Here is a 21,416-nt window from a genome sequence, read left to right on the forward strand (position 1 = left end):
CTGCAAGACATTTTGAAGAAGTGCATCGACAAAGCGGGGAAATGTCACATTGCAGGGTGACCGCACGCCAAAGCCGACTGAAAGGCTTCCAAGATGCTCAAAGATGCTGTCCACACCTCGCGGAATGTAAGACTCAACACTTGGTAGGCAACGCTGTGGGTATTCCTCTGCGCCTGCTGTTGTTTTGGTTGGCAAGGGGCTTAAAATGGAATCAGAAATGAGCTGATTGTGTGTGAGCAAGAAATAAGTGCAGTTACTGCCTGATTTTCACCAAACTTTGAAAGAAAAAAAAAGTTCAAACACACAAAAAAATTGCCCGAGGTAGTTTGAATCACTGGAGTACAAAAAAATGACAATATAACAAAATAAATATTTGGGATACAATAATGAAGATGGTAAAAATGGCACTATGTCTTCTTCCACTTTTTTAATGGTTGTGCCAATAATAAAATGGCCGGCAATTAAAAAAATAAAAATAAATTCCAGTGACTTTTTGGAGAGATGACTGGCTGGCATCACCTCATACTCAAGCTTATTCGATCCATGTTACAGTTCAAGAAGAAAAAGAAAGGCATTTGCTCTGTAGACGGACGGGCGTGCCGCCGTTAATGCCATAGCTGTTATTTACGAGGCAGACTGAGCTAACCTTCATAAACTCAATCAAACCCTTTTGCGAGTTTGCTCGTGTTAGCCAGCTGCGGTGAGTGACTCCATGCTGTTACAACAGCAATAAGGCCGTTCATAATGCCACCAAAATGCCATGTCAATATGCCGATAGAACAAAGTGCTCCCTTCTCTTTATTAGACAGTGACTGAGACGTCAAAGCTATTCCGATAAATATGATTCGGTTCAGCGCACGGATAAAGCGCCACCATCTTATAACGACAGCTGTAACAAATTAAATTAATGCCTCGACGCCACCAGCCTTCCCCTCTTCACTCAAAAGCAACCACTGAAAAGTTAAAAAAAAAAAAATCCCCCAGTGCTAATTTCCTCAGATCATCAAATTGGGTGGACAGATCGCTCATAACGGTACGCACAGAATAGTCTTGGGGTCACATGTCGGAAATTAACCCTTTCAGGGACAGAGGTTAGCTACAGTGGACAGCTTAGCGTGTGATCAAGATACACGGCGCATGAAAGTGTTAAAAAGGAAGCTGGCCATTTGGGTTTGTAACAAGCATTTTGCTCAAATTTGAGGCTTTGTACTTTGATGAACTCTGACAAATTCACACAAATGAGCCTTAATGGGAAAGCAGGTAGTCTCCACATGACAGACGACGTTAAATTGTGAAAACATGTTTGCCTACGCTATTTAAAGTGTGGCATCAAGGTTTGCTGAGCATCTCCAAATGTCTTTTTTTGTTTTTTTTCATTTTTTTGGCCACAGCCAGCAGGTTTACCGAGGAACACAAAATTAGGTGGACATTTTATATGTCAAGGATAAGTACGCCATTAAATGTTGATGAGCCAATGTCATTGGAGGTGCCCAGGACCAAGCGGAGCCTCGGAGGGGGAGCCTCAAAGGAGATCGAGCCTTTTCTGTTGCTGGTCTTTCCCTCTGGAATGACCTTCCATAAAATATTAGACAACCCCCCCGGCATATTTATAACTCGTTTGAAGGCACAGCATTGTTCTTTGGCTTTCGAGCCAATATGAGACTGACACTGTTCTGTTGTTTTCTGGTGGCTACTGATATGAGTTAGTATTGTTCAATGTTTTTATGGGTTGGTTTCATGGTTTTCACTTTCTTCTCGGTCGGTGAAGGCCCTCGCTATCGAGGAATGCGGCCCCCAGGACAAGGCGACGGCTCCTGGTGCTTGTGTCTCCGATGACTGTAGAGGCCCAGTCTTCCCCGAAAGCCCCGCCCGCAGGATTGACAGAAGTGGGTTGGGGGGCCGGGCGGTTGCCGGGCCCTCTCCTTCCTCCGCGCTCGCCGGTCCTCCTCCGCAGCGACGCGTCGAGTCTCGAGGACCTGGACCCCGCCCCACACAGCCCCACGCCAGGCCGCCCGATCCGCGGCCAGGTCAGCCCACTGTGCCGGGGGAATCCGGCACCGCTGAAGATGACCCTTTAGCTGGTCTTTGAATCGTCTTTTCGGGCCACCGCGGGGACGGGTGCCCTCCAGCAACTCCGCGTAGAGGAGCTGCTTCGGGAGACGGTCGTCGCTCATCCGCTGCACGTGGCCGGCCCACCGCAGTTGGGCCAGGGTGATCATGGCCTCGATACTCGTGAGGCCAGCCCGGGTGAGGATCTCATTATTAGTCACTCTCTCCTCCCAGAAAACGTTGAGGAGAGATCGGAGTCGTCCTTGGTGGAACCTCTCGAGCCTCTTGATGCTGCTCCGATAGAGGGTCCAACATTCGGCGCCATAGAGAAGGGTCGGGAGGACGACAGACTTATACACCATGATCTTCGTGTTGGTGGAAATGGCGTGATTCCTGAAGACCCGACGACCGAGGCGTCCAAAGGCTGTGTGGGCTGCCTGCATACGGTAAGTGAGGTCCTCCGTGAGGCCGCCGTCCTCCTGGATAATGCTGCCCAGGTAAGGGAACGCCGAGACCTGCTCGATGGGTTCGTCGTCTATGGAGATTTGGGGTGGACGATGGTTCAGGTGGAGGGTCTTTGTCTTTTTGGTGTTGACGGAGAGGCCAAAGGTCCTGTACGCCGCGGCGAAGCCGTCCGCGATGAGCTGGAGGCCCCCGGAGGAGTTGGAGACCGCAGCATTGTCATCAGCGTACTGGAGTTCGCTGACGGTCGTGACCATGGTCCCCCGCCTGCTCCTCAAACGGCTGAGGTTGAAGAGCGACCCTTCAGTTTGGTAGCGTACAGTGATTCCGTGCTCCTGGACAGGGGTGACGTGGTGGATGAGTGCGGCGATGTAGAGGCAGAACAACGTCGGCGCCACCGTGCAGCCCTGTTTGACTCCGGTCCGAACCGGGAATGGGGGAGTCATTTCGCCCTGAGTCAGGACGCAACCCTTCATGCCGTCATGAAACATCCGGATGAGGGATATGAATTTGGGGGGGCAGCCTTGACGTTCCAGCACTTTCCAGAGTGCTGCTCGGGGCACAGAATCAAACGCTTTGGCCAGATCATAAAAGATGGCGTGGAACTCCCTCCGCTGCTCCCGGCACTTCTCCAGGAGCTGTCTGGCGCGGAACACCATGTCCGCGGTTCCCCTTCCTGGACGGAAGCCCGCCTGGGACTCCGGAAGAACCCGCTCAGCGAGACAGGTGAGTCGGTCGGCCAGTATACGACAGATGAGTTTTCCAGCAGTTGACAGCAGCGAAATTCCACGATAGTTTCCACAGTCGAGTTTGTCGCCCTTCTTGAATATCGTGACGATGACGGAGTCCTTCAGTTCCCCAGGCACCGTCTCCTCGATCCAGCATTGAAGGATGAAGGTGTGGAGGCGGGTGAGGAGATGTGCACCCCCAGCTTGTAAAAGTTCTACGGGGATGTCGTCGACACGACACGACACGAACCCACTTTCTTCTGTCGTTGTATTATTGTTATTTTATAATATTATGTAAAGTGCTTTGTTACAGCTACAGCTGTTATTAAAAAAAATAAAACTAACACTAAAACTATTCAAAACTAACTTAAAATGGGGGCATTTAACTCTTTCATTCCACAAGACGTACATGTACGTCTTTTTAAAATTTGGCCTCGCCTACCAAGGACGTACTTGTACGTCTAAGTCTTTTTTTTTGCGTCATAGAGAGGAGGAGGGTCTGATGCAATCTGTGAATGAGTATAAGCCGTTTGCATTGTAAATCATGTAAAAAAGGGACCAATGGGTGGCAGTGGTGTCTCACATGCTTGAAATGCATTCTTTTACAAAAAGCTCTTTTTCTCAGTTTTTTGCCCAGGAATCGCCATTTTCATGAAACTTAGCCATTTTGTAATGCCGATTGCTGAAGAATGGAAAAAGATAGAAACAACTTTTTTTTCCTGCTGATAGAAGAGAGTCCAAACTTTATTTTGGTAGGCTCCATGTTTATATAGCATTAGAACCAAATATTCTGTGGGCCTTGCAAGATCAGTCAAAATCCAGTAAAACGCTGGGATTGAGGGGGTTGCTCCAGTGAAAATGGCTGGGATTGAATGACTTAAAAAAAAAACTAATACAAACTATTAACCTGATCTAAAAAAAAAATAATAAAAAGTATATCGAGAAATTCAAAACTGTTATAACCCTGGTGCCAAGGCCTGCTGAATGTCACTTAACTTGTGATTCTGTTCAGCATACTACATTGGAGGTTTCCAATCTGTCAGTCAGAGCAGTTTGATCAATATTTGAGTAAATATACAATATATTAATGAGCCTTGTTCAAAATAGAAATGCTAACGCAAATGTTGAAAAAAGTTTGGGAAGCCTGATATGATCCTTTTTATTTATTTATTCATTTTGTGCACCACTTTCCTTGACAAAGAGTCTTTGGAGGGATTCGACTTTAAGCAGTTACCATATCACATATGCAAAAATTGCCTGATGGAGCCTGGAAAGTTGAATCCTCAGTGCAGCAAAAAGCCGTTTCAAAAGACGAGGCGAGAGAAGCCGCGCGAATGCTAATGCAGGAACGTCTCCGCAACAGCTGACGGCCTCCCGATTGCGTTAACTCCTTTGGCGGTGATTCCTCCCCGGGATCAGCCATGCTCTGTGCGTCCGACACCGACAACCTTGCCACCAGATGCTCTTGAATTATACATGGACGGATCGATCAAAAGGTGCTTAAGTAATAGAACTCTGTGGCGGGTCGGCGTTGCACGGCTCCCGTTACATTGGGGGCCTGACCTAAATTTAGGGACGCTGAGAAACTGGTTGCGGGTGTGAATCGAGTACTCAACGTAGCACCAGTTCTCAAGAGGTTCCAATTACAAAGCAAATGCTGTGTTGACCCATTGAATTAACATTTCATTGTGATTCAATTGTGTCTGGTCATACTTTTAATGCCGCGCTCACAAATCCACTTAACTTGTTATTCTTTGGAAACGTTTCAACATGTCATTCAATGTAGAATCAATATTGAAAGGACCAATTTAATATACTTGCCACAGGTTACTTATTGTAAAAAGCTCAATGAGGAAATCACTGTAAAATTATGACATGTTGTATGTATTCAGTAAAATATGTATTTGATAAACAATATGAAATGAATCATCAAAGAAAAACAACATGATTCTGACACAGCTCGCGAGCCCTGAATTTAACGGAGAGAATCCTTCCATGTGAGAATGTTAAAGGCCTATTGATGGGATCGCAGCCCCGGGATCCAAACAAGAGATGCCTGTGATTCCCGAACGTGAGATGGCGCGGGGGCTACTGATAAAAGATGTGTTTATGTGCTATCAGGCCCCACAGGGGTCAACATTTATCCCGCGGCATCATCACAGGCCGCGGCACGTGTTGGCTCGATGGGAAGACAGCGGGAGCTAATACACTTTGGTTGGCTTCACAGTAAAATGCCACTATGGGGCAAGAGGGAGCTTTAGGTGGGGGTCACTTCTGTTTGAAACAACCATTCATCCATCCATCCATCCATCTTCTACCGCTTATCCGGGGCCGGGTCGCGGGGGCAACAGCTTTAGCAGGGAAGCCCAGACTTCCCTCTCCCTAGCTACTTCTTCCAGCTCTCCCCGGGGGATCCCGAGGCGTTCCCAGGCCAGCTGGGTGACATAGTCACTCCAGCGTGTCCTGGGTCTTCCTCGGGGTCTCCTCCCGGTGGGACATGCCCGGAACACCTCACCAGGGAGGCGTTCAGGAGGCATCCGAATCAGATGCCCAAGCCACCTCATCTGGCTCCTCTCGATGTGGAGGAGAAGCGGCTCGACTCTGAGCCCCTCCCGGATGACCGAGCTTCTCACCTTATCTCTAAGGGAGAGCCCGGACACCCTGCGGAGAAAACTCATTTCGGCCGCTTGTATCCGGGATCTCGTTCTTTCGGTCACGACCCATAGCTCGTGACCATAGATGAGGGTTGGAACGTAGATCGACCGGTAAATTGAGAGCTTCGCCCTTTGGCTCAGCTCCTTCTTCACCACGACAGACCGATACAACGTCCGCATCACAGCAGACGCTGCACCGATCCGCCTGTCGATCTCTCGCTCCCTCCTGCCCTCACTCGTGAACAAGACCCCAAGATACTTAAACTCCTCCACTTGGGGCAAGATCTCTCCCCCGACCCGGAGGGGGCACTCCACCCTTTTCCGACTGAGGACCATGGTTTCAGATTTGGAGGTGCTGATTTTCATCCCAACCGCTTCACACTCAGCTGCGAAACGCTCCAGTGAGAGTTGGAGAGCCCCGTTTGAAGGAGCCAACAGCACCACATCATCTGCAAAAAGCAGGGATGCAATACTGAGGCCACCAAAACGGACGCCCTCAACGCTTCGGCTGCGCCTAGAAATTCTGTCCATAAAGATTATGAACAGAATCGGCGACAAAGGGCAGCCTTGGCGGAGTCCTACCCTCACTGGAAACGATTCCGACTTACTGCCGGCAATGCGAACCAAACTCTGACATCGGTGGTATAGTGACCGAATAGCCCGTATCAGGGGGTTCGGTACCCCATACCCACGAAGCACCCCCCACAGAACTCCCCGAGGGACACGGTCAAACGCCTTCTCCAAGTCCACAAAACACATGTAGACTGGTTGGGCGAATTCCCACATACCCTCGAGGACCCTGCTAAGGGTGTAGAGCTGGTCCACTGTTCCACGGCCGGGACGAAAACCACACTGCTCCTCCTCAATCTGAGGCTCGACTTCCTGACGGACCCTCCTCTCCAGCACCCCTGAATAGACCTTACCAGGGAGGCTGAGGAGTGTGATCCCTCTGTAGTTGGAACACACCCTCCGGTCCCCCTTTTTAAAAAGAGGGACTACCACCCCGGTCTGCCAATCCAGAGGCACTCTCCCCGTTGACCACGCGATGTTGCAGAGGCGTGTCAACCAGGACAGCCCCACAACATCCAGAGCCTTGAGGAACTCCGGGCGGATCTCATCCACCCCTGGGGCCCTGCCACCGAGGAGCTTTTTAACCACATCGGTGACTTCAACCACAGAGATAGGAGAGCCCACCTCAGGGTCCTCAGACTCTGCTTCCTCCAAGGAAGACGTGTTGGTGGAGTTGAGGAGGTCTTCGAAGTACTCTGCCCACCGGTTCACAACGTCCCGAGTCGAAGTCAGCAGTGCCCCATCCCCACTGTACACAGTGTTAGTGGTGCACTGCTTCCCCCTCCCGAGACGTCGGATGGTGGACCAGAATTTCCTCGAAGCCGTCCGGAAGTCGGCTTCCATGGCCTCACCGAACTCTTCCCACGCTCGGGTTTTTGCCTCGGCGACCACCGAAGCTGCGTTCCGCTTGGCCAGTCGATACCTGTCAGCTGCCTCTGGGGTCCCACAGGCCATAAAGGCTCGATAGGACTCCTTCTTCAGCTTGACGGCATCCCTTACTGCTGGTGTCCACCAGCGAGTACGAGGGTTGCCGCCACGACAGGCACCAACCACCTTACGGCCACAACTCAGATTGGCCGCCTCAACAATAGAGGCACGGAACATGGTCCACTCGGACTCAATGTCCCCCGTCTCCCCCGGAACATGGGAAAAGCTCTGTCGGAGGTGGGAGTTGAAACTCCTTCTGACAGGGGATTCTGCCAGACGCTCCCAACAAACCCTCACAATACGTTTGGGTCTGCCAGGACGGACCGGCATCTTCCCCCACCATCGGAGCCTACTCACCACCAGGTGGTGATCAGTTGACAGCTCCGCCCCTCTCTTCACCCGAGTGTCCAAAACATGCGGCCGCAAATCCGATGATACAACCACAAGGTCGATCATCGAACTACGGCCTAGGGTGTCCTGGTGCCAAGTGCACATATGGACACCCTTATGTTTGAACAAGGTGTTCGTTATGGACAATCCGTGGCGAGCACAGAAGTCCAATAACAAAACACCACTCGAGTTCTGATCGGGGGGGCCGTTCCTCCCAATCACGCCCCTCCAGGTCTCACTGTCATTGCCCACGTGAGCATTGAAGTCCCCCAGCAGAACAAGGGAGTCCCCAGCAGGAGTACTCTCCAGCACACCCTCCAAGGACTCCAAAAAGGGTGGGTATGCTGAGCTGCCGTTTGGTGCATATGCACAAACAACAGTCAGGACCCGTCCCCCCACCCGAAGGCGGAGGGAAGCAACCCTCTCGTCTACCGGTGTGAACCCCAATGTACAGGCACTGAGCCGGGGGGCAATGAGTATGCCCACACCTGCTCTGCGCCTCTCACCATGAGCAACTCCAGAGTGGAAGAGAGTCCAACCCCTCTCGAGAGAACTAGTACCAGAACCCAGGCTGTGTGTGGAGGCAAGTCCAACTATATCCAGTCGGAGCTTCTCTACCTCACACACCAGCTCGGGCTCCTTCCCTGCCAGAGAGGTGACATTCCATGTCCCAAGAGCTAGCTTCTGCAGCCGAGGATCGGACCGCCAGGGTCCCCGCCTTTGGCTGCCGCCCAGCTCGCATTGCACCCGACCCCTTTGACCCCTCCCACGGGTGGTGAGACCATGAGAAGGGGGACCCACGTTGCCTCTTCGGGCTGAGCCCGGCCGGGCCCCATGGGTGTAGGCCCGGCCACCAGGCGCTCGCCAACGAGCCCCACCTCCAGGCCTGGCTCCAGAGGGGGGCCCCGGTGACCCGCGTCCGGGCAAGGGAAACTGAGATCCTTTAATTTTTTTTTATCATAAGGGGTCTTGGAGCCGTGCTTTGTCTGGTCCCTCACCTAGAACCTGTTTGCCATGGGTGACCCTGCCAGGGGCATAAAGCCCCAGACAACTTAGCTCCTAGGATCATTGGGACACACAAACCCCTCCACCACGGTAAGGTGACGGCTCACGGAGAGAGATTCGTTTAAACCATAAACAGACACCAAAATATGATCTGAACACCGTTTAACATCCCCCCCCCCCAAAAAAAAAATCCATCATTATAACGATGACTCTCTGTAACAACCCAGGCTAATTGTAGCTCCTCCCCGACATGCAAATTTCTTAATACTGTTGAGATGTATCACTTCAACATACACCGTTGCCGTCGATTACTAGTTCCCTATTAGACAGGACAGACGATCGAATTTTACTGGTGGTACTAGCAGAGCTTAGTATTTTTTTTTAGGGGGTGTAAAAAATAAGAGGACCACTAATATACAATTTGTGGTTTTAATTTGGGAGCAACTGAGCATTTGAAGTATCATTGTGAATGCAAAAAATGTCTGCCTAAAATGTCTGCTTCAAACCAAAATGGCAAATTTCTTGTGTCTTTCCAGATATGGTTTTTTTTTGGTGGCTTTTTCATGATTCTACTCTTGATAAATATGACAACCAACTTTTGCATAACTAAGCTCTGACCTTGCGAAGCTGAACTATTAGCGTAGCACGTTTTATGGCAACCACCAATGCCATGCTCAGTTGACAGGCGATAATAAAAACTCTAATTCCTTGCAGTTAAACGTGGTCTCTCTGTCCGGTATCTTTGGTGCACGTTTAGCAGCAATCGCATAAAATCTGGAGTTCGAGTTGACTTTTGAAGGACACCTGGAAACGGACACGTCATTTATGCTGGATCATTAGTGTTGCTCTGATGGCACTGATCCGCCATCCTATGTCTCCACAAGTTCCATTTTCAGCATTTCAGGAATGATCTCATCTAAAACAATGCAAATAGGCAGCTGTTTAAATACGTCCACGAAGAGCTTCTAGTTCTTCCTATCCGTTTGTTTGCCTGGAGACTCTGCTGTTAAAATAATTACCGCCACGGTCCATTCCCATCTCTCTGTTTCAGCGCATCTTCCTTTGTCTGATTCCTCTTTCAATTATTCATGAATGAAATAGCAATTTTCAAGGGTTAATAATTTATCGGATTGCCCGTGCGGCGGCACGGGCGAGGGAGTAAATGGTGTTGGGACTGAGGGTATTGCAGTGCTTTATGGCTTCCATTTATCTTCTGTAATTATTAATCGGTTCTCTCGGGGAGACGGAACATGGCGACCGAGGGGGCTGGAGTCTGTCCGATTTGCCATCGTTATGAATGTAAAACACCCCAATCGAAGTGCAATGCAAATCAAAATTCCACTTCATCAATTCGGCCCATCTGTCAAGTCAACGCAGTCCAAGTTTGGTCGCAGTCGGATAAAATCTCTTGGACAAGTTTGTCTTTGACGCGGCCCTTTAAAATGGAGACGATGACCCTGAAGAAAAAAAAAACTCCTTCAAACCAAAATGGCAGCCTTGCCGTGTCTTTTGGAGCATGGCTTTGTAAGACTGTTCATAGACATGCCTAGCAAATTTGCCAAAAATTGGCAAGAAGAAAAGAGCAGATTTTTAGGAACAAAAAGGCTGATGAAACAATGCGGGTGGTGCTATGCAGGGTGAGCAGAGAACCGAGACACAGCAGGGTCCCGGCAATGACTAGATAGTCGTCAACCAGTGAATTTGTCAATGACCACTTCAAACCAAGAAGTCTGGGTCATTTTACATGTGTTATGAGTCATGCCAAAACACCGAACGTCCTCCAAAAGAGGGCGATGATGATTAAACAGCCAAACAAAGTCATCATTTTCATCTGAGCTACCCAAACATCACGTAAATATCGCTTGATTGAAAAATTCTCTGCAATGTAAAGCACATAATACTTTGAAATTAGATTCTAATCTCTGGAAATGGCAGTCCTAGTGCAGTTGAATATTTTGTGTTCTGCTCTGCAAGGGTACGGTGCTGTTAAATCTCCCCAGTAATTATCTCCGGGCCTTTTGCTTTATTAGCGTCACGTTATGAAGGTGGAAGTGGGAAGATTTTTCTTTTTTTTTCCCGGCGATACGGCGCTTACATGATGAAACTGGATTAAAGCGGTCTGTGTTACGTACACCGAGCATCTTGGGTGATGTGAATCAAATGCCGACCCACATGAATAATTCAGCACCCATCAGCTATTAGGGAATTTCCTGTGGTGTGTCTAAAATCGATAGTTTGGACTGACTGCATTGCTAGTCCCTTTCAAGGCTGATTAAACATTTTTGTTGTTGTTGTTTTTTTTTGTTTGTTTTGTTAAATTGATGATTCGCACGGATGGCAGTCATTCAGTTAGACAAACACGAGAGGATCTGGAGGTTTTTTCCTCAAGGGGCTCCTGGTAGCCCAAGCATCTGGATTTTCAAATATCAGGAAAGAAATTGGAGAGAAACCGCAGGCAGTTAAGGGCAAGCTGCAGAGTCCGTTTGAATCCTGTCGCTAACTAAAACGGCAACACCCACCGAGTCAATTGAAGTGTGGAGATGTGTTTTGTACAAGTTAACTGAAAGCCTTTTTTCACAAAGACAGAAATAATGGGAAACTGATAACCATATTTTACACACTAAAAGGCGCACTGGATTATGAGGCGCACCTTCAATCAATGGCCTATTTGGTACATTTTTTCATACAATGGGCGCACCGCATTATAAGACGCAATCTACAATGCATCCACTAGATGGAACTACGCTCAAGGAAACGCCAACAGAACGATCAGATGTCAGTAAAACGTATTTAATAAAGCGGCGACGCGGTTCACTTCACCAAAAGCAAGTTATAACATTGACTCGTTAACGTTGAACTCTCTTGCCGCTGCTCTATTTCCGTGATCAACTGCGTAACCGATCGCGTTGTCAGCATGTCTCAAGCAAGGAGCCATTTTGGGGTCAAAATATTACCGTTATGACCATACACAAGGTGCATTGGATTTTAAGGCGCGGCGTAAGCTTTTAAGAAAATGGAAGGCTTTTAGGTGCGCCTTTTAGTGCGGAAAATATGGTAATGTATGCGAGAATACCACGCTTCTATGTGTCCATATGTCACATGTCACAATACTATGGGTACCATGTGGCAAAGTCCATTGGAACTCAGTTGCTTACCAAAAGAGCACAAGGGCCTGCACAAACGTGTGTCAAAAACACCACATGCCCATTATAATTCTTTTGCGCATCACAACAGCAGCACCTACACGTAAACAGAGGCGCAGGTTTAATAAAAACAAAACGATCATAGCTCTGTTATGTGAAAATGACATAGTTTCCAGTTGACACTAACAGTGGTCAGTTATTTTATAAGAACGGGTCGCGCTTCATTTTTGCTGCTCTGGTTCTTTTCGGTTTGCTCCATAATAGTCATTTTGTTTTAAACGTTGCTTCCGATTAAAAAAAAAATCTCTTTATAAAAATAAAGGTCATTTTGTTTTAGATTCCCAGTATGAGGGGAAGGTTTGATTCCGCAAAAAAAAGAAGAAAAAAATTTTTACTCACCTGTCATCCACGTAGCAAGGGTACGGCATTTGCTGAGCGAAAAGGCCGAAGGGTTGAGTGGTGGATGTTTGCGTTCGTACGATGCCGTGGTCGATCATGTCCTGCAGGTAGGCGAAGCCTCCTCGTATATAACGCAGGTCGTTAAAAGAGTTGTCTCGGGCCCCCGGAGACCATGACCTTATTAAAAGTAGACACATTGTCATCTGTGCTGGATAGTGTGTTTTAGACACTACCACAAAAAAAAAACACAGACACTCAAATTTATAAGATGATAACATGACGGCTTTCAAAAATAAAAAAAGGCCAAACCTTTTCGAAAGTAGTAGATAAAATACCGGAGACCCTTACACACTACATGAAAAAAGATACTACAGTAAAACTCCTCTACAACGAAATCATGTTTGCAGCAAGACATTTTTCACAACAGGGGACTTTTCTCCGTGGCAAATTTGATCTCAGACGGAAACACGAACGAACACATAAAACGTACTGTATATGTGTACTTTTTATTTTTATTCCAATAGTGTATAAGTATGAGCATACACTTATTTGACACTTCATATAGCCAGCGTAGAAAGAAAAAAAGGGAAAGAAATTGCGAAATTTACGTGTCAAACAATAATATGTGTACCATCTGTCAGAAATGCTATGGGTCAATCAATACGATGAGTATGGTGTGTATAATGTGGTGTGGCTAATGACTTAGTATGTGTCCCATCTGCCCTGTTACGTACCGTTCCTTTTTTTTGTTGGTGCGCTCCACCTCCTCGATGTCCATGCGGATCTTGTAGTGGACGTGAGGAGGGACTCGGCTGGCGTTGGGCAGCAGGTTGACAAACACGATGCCGGCCCAGTAAGTGTCATTCTTGAGGAGCTCCAGTGCTTTGCCCACCAGCTGGCTTTCGCTGGGAGCGCCATCAAACTTGTTCAGGTCCAAACACTGTCACAAAAGGGTGCACATTTATTTCGGTGGAATCGAAACTCTACTTCATCTGAGCTTTGGAAAAGTGACCTGAAATTTCCCCCTAAAAACTTTTTGTCGAGTCGAGCACATGAATCCACGAGAACAGCAATCGACAAACCTGACTTTGAAGTGTGTGTGAGAATCGTCTTTCCACACGTGTTTGAGCACACCGAGTGGGAAAATGGGCCCCGCCGCAAACTGTGGCGCAGATCAATACATCAACTGCGAGTGTGTGCTCGCGCTGAATTTGATGCCATTAAACCTTGGCAAACAGCGAGGCCTCTCACGACTCAGAAATGAGTGAAAATACATTTTTTTTTGTGCGCTGAATAAAGAGAAAAACTACAGCCAACATGAAAGCTATAGAAAAATATTGCAATGGATACGCACGCCGAGGAAGTCGGACAGAAGCTGAAGAGTCTGGGTGGTGGCGTTGTAAAGGTCCCGCCAGTCGTGGGGTGGGACCCCGGCGGGTCGATCCACGGGGGCACCGTTGTAGAGGAAGTTAGCCAACAGAGCGGCAGTCCAGCCAGTGCCGTTAAGACGTTGGTCCAGGGCGGTGGCAAACACCGGATTGGCCAGCAAATTCTGACAAAGGCAACGCACATTTACAGACGACTGCTTACGATTACTTAAAAATGAGCTACATTACAGGACATTAGCATATCTTAAATGGTTGGTAAGTATGTACAGTATACATTATATCAATACAATGATCCCTCGCTATTTCGCGGTTCGTTTATCGCGGCCTCGGTGCATCGCGGATTTTTTCAAACATATTCATTTAAAAAATATATAAATAAAAATTTTCTGCGAAAATGCCGCTAAAAGTTGGCAAAAGGTCCGCGAGAGGCAGTGAAAGTCAGCAAAACAACAGCAAGTCACATAGAGCAACATATACAGTACTACGTACATGTTTACTGTATTTCATTATTCAAACACTAACCTAACCTTATACATGTCTAAATATAATAGTATGTAGCATTAAGTAATGTTAATTACTACAAACATGCATGCATACCATTCAATTTGGCCTTATAAATATTATTTCTACTCATACACATGTACATGTACCTATATGGCGGGGTTCGCTACTTTGTGAATTTTCATCTATCGCGGGTGGTTTCGGTCCCCATTAACCGCGATAAACAAGGGGTTACTGTATTACATGTCAAACAATGGTACACGGTATGTGCATCATGTGTCAAAAATAGTCTTTGCTCAATTGACTAAGCTTCACAACGTCAGATTGGGATCCGAACCTTTCTAACTCGAACATTTGTAAGTTGGGTAAGCGTTGTTACCAACGAGCTGATTTGGACATCATTTTCATGACCATGTCATTTTCCATTTTCACTCTGTTGGCTTTTTAGCACCTCTGCTCACAGCCTTTCTTTTCAGCTCCGCACCTCAGACGGACTCGCCGGCTGCGGTAATTGGTCCATCAACACTAAAACACGTCGGCGACCTTGAACGACCTCTGCCAGTGATGACGAAACGCCCCGCGAGCCGCTGGCCCCGTAGCACGGGGCGGCAGCAGAGAAAAGAGCAGAGCGGCAGTGGTGGCGGAGAAAATGAAGACAAAGGAGGAATGCGTGCCCATTTGTGTAAAGGTTAGGGCTAGGGTAATGAATACCGCAGCTATGTGGAGATCCCGATGTCTGCTTCCCTCCAGCTGCCTATAAGCTCATTTGGAGTGACACTAGAGTAATGTCAGTGTCAAGGAAATACTGCAAGAGAGAGAAGGAGAGGGAGGGAAAGGGATAGAGGTGGAGGCAAAGTATCCATGTCCTCTACTTCTAGAGATAATCCCTTCTGCCGGGATGAAAATTATCCTGTACTTATCCATAATTACTTCCATCTCTCGGTTCCCATACTAAACAGGAAGCTTGAAAACATACTGCCGTGTATACATCATGAGTTATTCTTTTTTTTTTTTTTTTTGCCAAAGGTTGGACAGGAAATGGCGGTGTTCTTCGCGCACACGTGTCTTGCTTGAGACCATCAATGGACCGGCAAAGTCCTGGTTTGGGCATTAAACCTTGTCGGAGATAGTGCTAAGTGAAACCTCACACCTAAAATTGTCTGGCAAGAATAATGTCTGGCAAGAATGAGACTCGGTTATCGCTAAGTCGGCACAAAGAGTTTTCGCTGCTTCAGAGTCATGTGCTAAACAATACTACGTGTCAAAGAGTAGAATAGCTTTTTGTCCGGGTAGAAGGCGTCTCGGTCATTTGTCTGTCTACACAACAAACTACAACAGAGTAGGGAAAGTTCGCCGTGTGAGCCTCACTCTAAATTGTCTTGGTGGAACTTGATGATTGCTTAACAGGGCAGGTGTCACACTCAATCAATCTTACCCGTATTGCGTTGACTTGCTGGCTGTTCTGAAAGAAATCCCAAACACGCGGCCCCAATTCGTCCCAAGCATCGGCCATTTCTTTCAGCATCGCCAAGGCATTGAAGGTGTTGTTAGCCTGAATGTCAACAACAACAACACAAAGGGATGCTTATCAGAACCTATCAGCATTGAATGCGTCGATCGGAACGAGACGGGCCCTTAACTGTTGGCCATGGTAAAGCCTGTAGCTGTGTCAGTACGTTCATTACCTCTTTCACGATGAGGCGTGTTGCCGGGGAATCGGGTGTGAAAAGGACTTTTCCTTGGAAAAAGAGCTTGAATGTGCTCCAGAGGTAACGGAGACCCGGAGTTCCCTCCAGAGTGTCAATGAAGGTTTGACAAAAAGAACCTGCAGAAGCCACGGTGAGAAGGAAAACAATTGTACCGTATTTTCCGCATTATAAGACGCTTCGGAGTATAAGGCGCACCTTCAATGAATGGCCAATTTTAAAACTGGTTTCATATATAGAGCGCACTGCATTATGGGGCGCATAAAGTTACAATAGTGGCTGCGGTTCCATTGTGCATCTACTAGGTGGAGCTACGCTAAAGGGAATACAGTACAATACAATACAGCTTTATTGATATTGCGCTTTCACAACCGCTGCAGCTATAACAAAACGCTTTACAGAAATTTTAAATACTATGTCCAATAAATCTTGATTCATATATAAGGCGCATCGGATTATAAGGTGCACTGTCGGGTTTTGACAATAGTGAATGCTTTTCGGTGTGCCTTATACTGCAGAAAATACGGTAATTTTTGCGCTTACAAACTACAGTATATGAACATGGAGTTTCAATGATCTAAACTTATGATCACAGCTGTAGATGGTGTAGCGCTATAAGAGCAGGTATTGAATTTCTACCTAGTTTCTTATATTCACCACTAAATACCGTCTGAGGGATTTATTTCCACCCGAGTCCCCAAATTTTAAAAAAGGTTTTTGTATACAGTGAGAATAGTGCACAGCCGTCGCAGTGTCATTATTTATTTAACTGGGCCGCTGATGTGAATAGCAGCAGGTTGGGAAACCCGCAAGGGGGTTAAGTGAGGATCAGCGATTGTACTGCACTGCACTTGTCTCCACTGCAAAATGACTCCAGTCTTTTTGGGCTGCAGTTATTCAGATAATATAAAAAATAAATAAATCTCACAGGTACACATGCTCGCTAGTTGACAAGTAAACCATCCTCTAAAGTACGTACACTAACAAGTAAACGATCTCACAAGTACCGATCGCAACGAGATCACAAGTACACATACAAGTAAACATTGTCACAAGTGGATATAATTAGAAGTCCACCACATCACATGCACACATCCTTACTGAGCAACACTTTGTAAGGTACAACGGCTTTTCATTCTTTCTGGAGTTTTTTTATTCCCGCCATCGTCCCTGAGGCGAGATGTTAGCAGGCATTTTCACTGCAATTAAACGTGAGCCCTCCTGCCCGCTCGCCGCCTCTCGCAGGTGTTGCTGGGAGGTCGGTGCGAGCGGAGAGCTAATGGCCGCCCTCTACTCGGACCCTGGCCAGCTGTTCCCATCAAAGGCGGCGACAGATGCCACTTTGTGTAATGGTGGCCCACCAAGATGAGCTTCTAATCATTAGCTGGCAATGGCGATACGTGATCTATTTTTATGCGAGGCACTACTGCAGAGCTCTTTGAGCCGATAATATCTGCATGGGGGAAAAAAAAAAACAAATCTCAAACATTATGACAGCAAAAGTACGGTTCAAGTAGGACTTAAAAGTCTGTGTTATACAATGCCTTTGTGAATGCTTTTACATTTCCAAAGCAGTTGTAATTGACCATTTACACACACGGCCGCAACACATTGCCGGATTCATTTAAGTGCAGGAAAATGCCAAAACAGCCATTAGCGTGCTAACAGAGACGTTAGTGCTTAGTTTGTCTGGATGACACCGTGTTTGTGCTCATTTGTGCTGGCACTAACATGCCGTTGCTCTTTGCTGTGCAACTTTGTTTTATTTCCCAAGGAACAGCGGCATCTTATTAAAATCTAATTGTGCGCCGCTTCTTCCTCGTGAGAAGTTTTAATGAAACGTCCAACGCGTAAAATCTAATTCTCTGGGATGTTCTGGAATTAAATTGGCCAACCGGAAAGCCTTCGGCACATTGAACATTCGGGCATGGACGTTGGGAAGAAGCGGAAACAAAAAGCGCCTTTGAAATATGCAACGACGCTTCGCCAATGCTTCGCCCCCTCAGGCCTTGGCCATGCAGCCTGAGGGCATTTGTGCGGCACAGCTATTGCCTAGCAAAGAGTCGTCATTCTGTTTGTTCTCCTTTTCGCAGGGCAAATAACTCATTGGCCGATGGGACTGTGTTTCTTACTCCCGCAGCAAAATCTAATAACAAGGAATTGTGAGTGTATCCAATCACACACAGTCAACAACAGTGGTTCTAAATGCCCAAATCCAAAACAACTGAGAAGAAACATTACACAAGTGTCTCCAGAAGACACAAAGCACATTATTTGAAAGAAACAAAACACTCATTTTCAGTAAACAACCTCTGTAACTAAAGATGCTTGAGAAGAAAATATCCCCACAAGTTAAATATTCACAAGTGAATACTGGAATAATACATTTCGCCTCTTCTGGCCAACGCAGCTCATACACGGTCAGGCTAAAATGTGGAAATATTATTAAATATTGCGAGGAGACTCACTGGAAGTGTTGCGGTCGCTCGTGATTGACTGCTTGCTAACCGCTCGTCTGAGCGACAGGGTGTCGAGGGTCACGTTGGTGGAATTGGAGTCAAGCTGCTTTCCGCAGAGAAGCATATTGATGCTGCCAATCATGTCCCCCTGGAAATCCAGCGACCAGGCAAGGATCATGGAGTCCTGCAAACGGCTCACCTGGTTTAAAAAAGAAAGAGAGAAAGAGAAGAAAAAACATAATTTGATCATATAAATAAAAGATCTTGTATGTGACTGGAATACTAACCTCCTGTAGAACGGGGAGGGCGTTCGTCGTTGTTCTCGCAAGCAGCACCGTCACGTCAATGGCATCCAAATCCAAAGCTGACGGTAGCTGGAGGAATATAATATCGATCTGAATCGCACTCACCAGTCTGCTTGGAATTCACACCGAGCATCGAGAAAGTCCATGAAAGTAACTGATAACTGAAAAACCGGCCTTATTCATGGATACTCGGGTTAATAACTTTCAAAACCGTGGCCGTTTTGTGATTTACTTATTATTTTTTGTGGTTCACAGAGAAGGCTGCTCAAAAATGAGCAAAGATCCTCTTAGTTTGCATCCTTACAAGTAAACATGCCCACAAGTACACATTCTTGCTGGGGAAACTACCACAAAGGTATCCTAAGAAGTACATACTTTCATTGGCAAGTACACAGCCATACAATAACGTATGCCTCCTTAAGAGTACATATTCTGAGCATCACTGTCCTTACAAGTACACATTCTTACGATGAAAGTCCTTCCGAGGAAAGTATCTCCAAAGTACAAACCATTAGAAGTACACACCCTCATAAGACCGCATTCTTACAAGCAAACAACTTCCGCGCACGCTAGCAAGTCAACAATCTTACATGTCCTTATAAGTACCTCAAATGGTAGACGTTCTTCGGAGCGCACACTCTCCTAAGTACACATTATTACAAGTTGGGGTGGGAAACCTATGGTTGTCAAGGCCACATCGCAATTGTGAAAACCTCAGAGGAAGGAAGAGTGCTAAAAAAAAAATGAAAAAAAGAAAACAAGCCAATTTGATAACCTAAGTCTGTCTGCACGGTTGAGGCAGGCGACTGCCATTCACCAGCTCAGTGATAAACTCTGACTCACACGGTTGTCCTTTCATTAACGGTGTTGTTATCGCCGTCATTCCGCATGTGGTCCTTTAAGTGCGATGTCTTGATGTTCTATTCCATCCATTTTGTGACGGCACCCGAGAGCTTTTTTTTTTTTTTTTTGTGCACTCTATTTTTTCCGAGGCTTTTCTTTTACTGCGCCTGTGGGCTGAAATTGTTCAAATAATCTCCGCTACAAACTTCCTCGCTTTATCACTTATTTATTGGATTTGCTGGGCCATATATTTTCCCTCCAAGATAAACTCAAAAGAAAAAAAAAAGTGCGGGTTTACATAATCCCAGCGGGAGCTGTGAGATTTAAAAAGAATTCAAGAGAACATCGCTTCTAATAAATATTTCTGGTGAAGGCATGTATTTTAATAACATGGGGAGACAAAGAGGTGAGCAGGAAAATGAACCGCCTGCTCTAAGGAGAGGGGGGAAAAAAAGAAGTTCAAAAATGTAATATACTGCAAGCAATGCATCATCGACGCAGCACTCAGGCTGTTATAGTGTTTCGACCTTTTAGAAACATTAACACAGACTCGTACACTTCTATGGCAGTTAACACTGACTTAAAAACAGTTTGTCTTTCTGGTGATTTCTTTCAGGAAAAAAAAATATATTACCGTCAGGCTGACTCTAACCGTACCTGTAACAACTAACCTCTATACCACATTTAAAGTTGCCCCCTCACACACACATCTTTTATCTTCTTTGTGTAAATGGAGGTTGACTTGCTAAGTAACATTTTCATCGCTCAGTGCTAACACTGTCTTTTTACTGTACATATGACAATTCACTCATCCCTTGCCGAAACCCAACCTAATCTAACACGATCCCCAAGCTATCCAAATCATAACTGCTCAACCTAATGGTCTTCTTAACGACTTTTTGTTGTTGTTGTTGTTCAGGACGGTCATGCTGTCAGGCTACCAGATGAATATCGTTCTGTATCTTGGACCGGGAGAGACGTCACACGAAAAGTCTGTCACTAATCATTGTGTGCTTCCGTCAAAATTCGGTTCATCGGCGTAGAGCCGAACGGGAGGCGGGACAAGGAGCTGTCAATGTCATGTCGACAGGGGCATTATCGGCGTGTGCGTTTTTGATTTTTCTGAAAAAAAAGGAGAAAAAAAAGAGACCATGGTGGAAAGAGGGCTATTGTCTGAAAAGAACTTGAGCTAACGACTTTGTTTAATGCCATTCTGTTTGCTAATCAGCTACTAGCTTTGCAGTTATCAACGATAGCATGAGTTGAAATGCTACGTATGCTTTCCAATATTTCCCCTCTTTTTCAAGTAGTTTTTTTTTTCAAATACTGCACACCACATCGTGATTGTGTGCGCCACATCCAGGAGGAGGGCAATGTCTTCCGATTGGACGATGAACCATTCAAAGGACGACGTAAGGCATGTCACACTATGCAGCAAGACGTCCCACTACATGGCTACGGTGCATCAAGACAACTCAAAATCGGTTACGTGACACTACGTTATCAAATGTCCATATTTACCCTTTCAGGGCCAGCGGTTACTCCAGTGGACAGCTTATCATGTGATCAGGTTACAGGTTATCATTATTGGTGCATGAAAGAGTTGAAAAGCCATTTAAGCAAAAGCATTAAAAATAAAGCCTTTTTCATGAAAGTTTCTTTTGACCAAATCCAAAGAAGGCCTGACCTGAGCCAAGACTTTGTTCAGGTCCAGGTTCTCCAGGAGCACTCGCTGGCTGTCGCTGAGCTGCTGGGGGCCCAGGGAGCAGCTGGCATTCTGGAAGGCCTCCCGTTCCATCGGGCTGCGGAAGTGGATGTAGCGGTCCAGGTCTTTGTCATCACACAGGAAGCTCCCAAGGTGACCAGGCGCAGGGACTGGGATCTTGT

General features: G+C 46.6%; 2 protein-coding genes across 2 annotated transcripts in view; one reads left to right on the top strand and one right to left on the bottom strand.

Moving 5' to 3' along the window:
* LOC147209130 (phospholipid-transporting ATPase ABCA1) overlaps positions 1-21,416 on the bottom strand; it is a 72,020-nt gene that overhangs the window by 46,741 nt on the left and 3,863 nt on the right. The window contains exons 6-13 of the mRNA XM_086104762.1: positions 21,217-21,411; positions 18,669-18,755; positions 18,391-18,580; positions 15,902-16,041; positions 15,652-15,768; positions 13,682-13,879; positions 13,062-13,267; positions 12,328-12,504 (exon numbers count right to left, since the gene is read on the bottom strand). Of these exons, the coding sequence (XP_085960888.1) occupies positions 12,328-12,504; positions 13,062-13,267; positions 13,682-13,879; positions 15,652-15,768; positions 15,902-16,041; positions 18,391-18,580; positions 18,669-18,755; positions 21,217-21,411 (1,310 nt within the window). The remainder of the gene's footprint in view (positions 1-12,327; positions 12,505-13,061; positions 13,268-13,681; positions 13,880-15,651; positions 15,769-15,901; positions 16,042-18,390; positions 18,581-18,668; positions 18,756-21,216; positions 21,412-21,416) is intronic.
* LOC147209131 (uncharacterized) lies at positions 94-3,583 on the top strand. Its single transcript, XM_086106089.1, has 4 exons — positions 94-126; positions 2,079-2,247; positions 2,353-3,237; positions 3,307-3,583. The coding sequence occupies exons 1-4, from the start codon at positions 94-96 to the stop codon at positions 3,447-3,449; spliced, it is 1,230 nt and encodes a 409-aa protein (XP_085962215.1). The 3' UTR covers positions 3,450-3,583.

This window comes from Hippocampus guttulatus, chromosome 2, assembly GCF_054856545.1.
Source record: "Hippocampus guttulatus isolate MCC_2025c chromosome 2, RoL_Hgut_1.0, whole genome shotgun sequence".
Classification (NCBI taxonomy): domain Eukaryota; kingdom Metazoa; phylum Chordata; class Actinopteri; order Syngnathiformes; family Syngnathidae; genus Hippocampus; species Hippocampus guttulatus.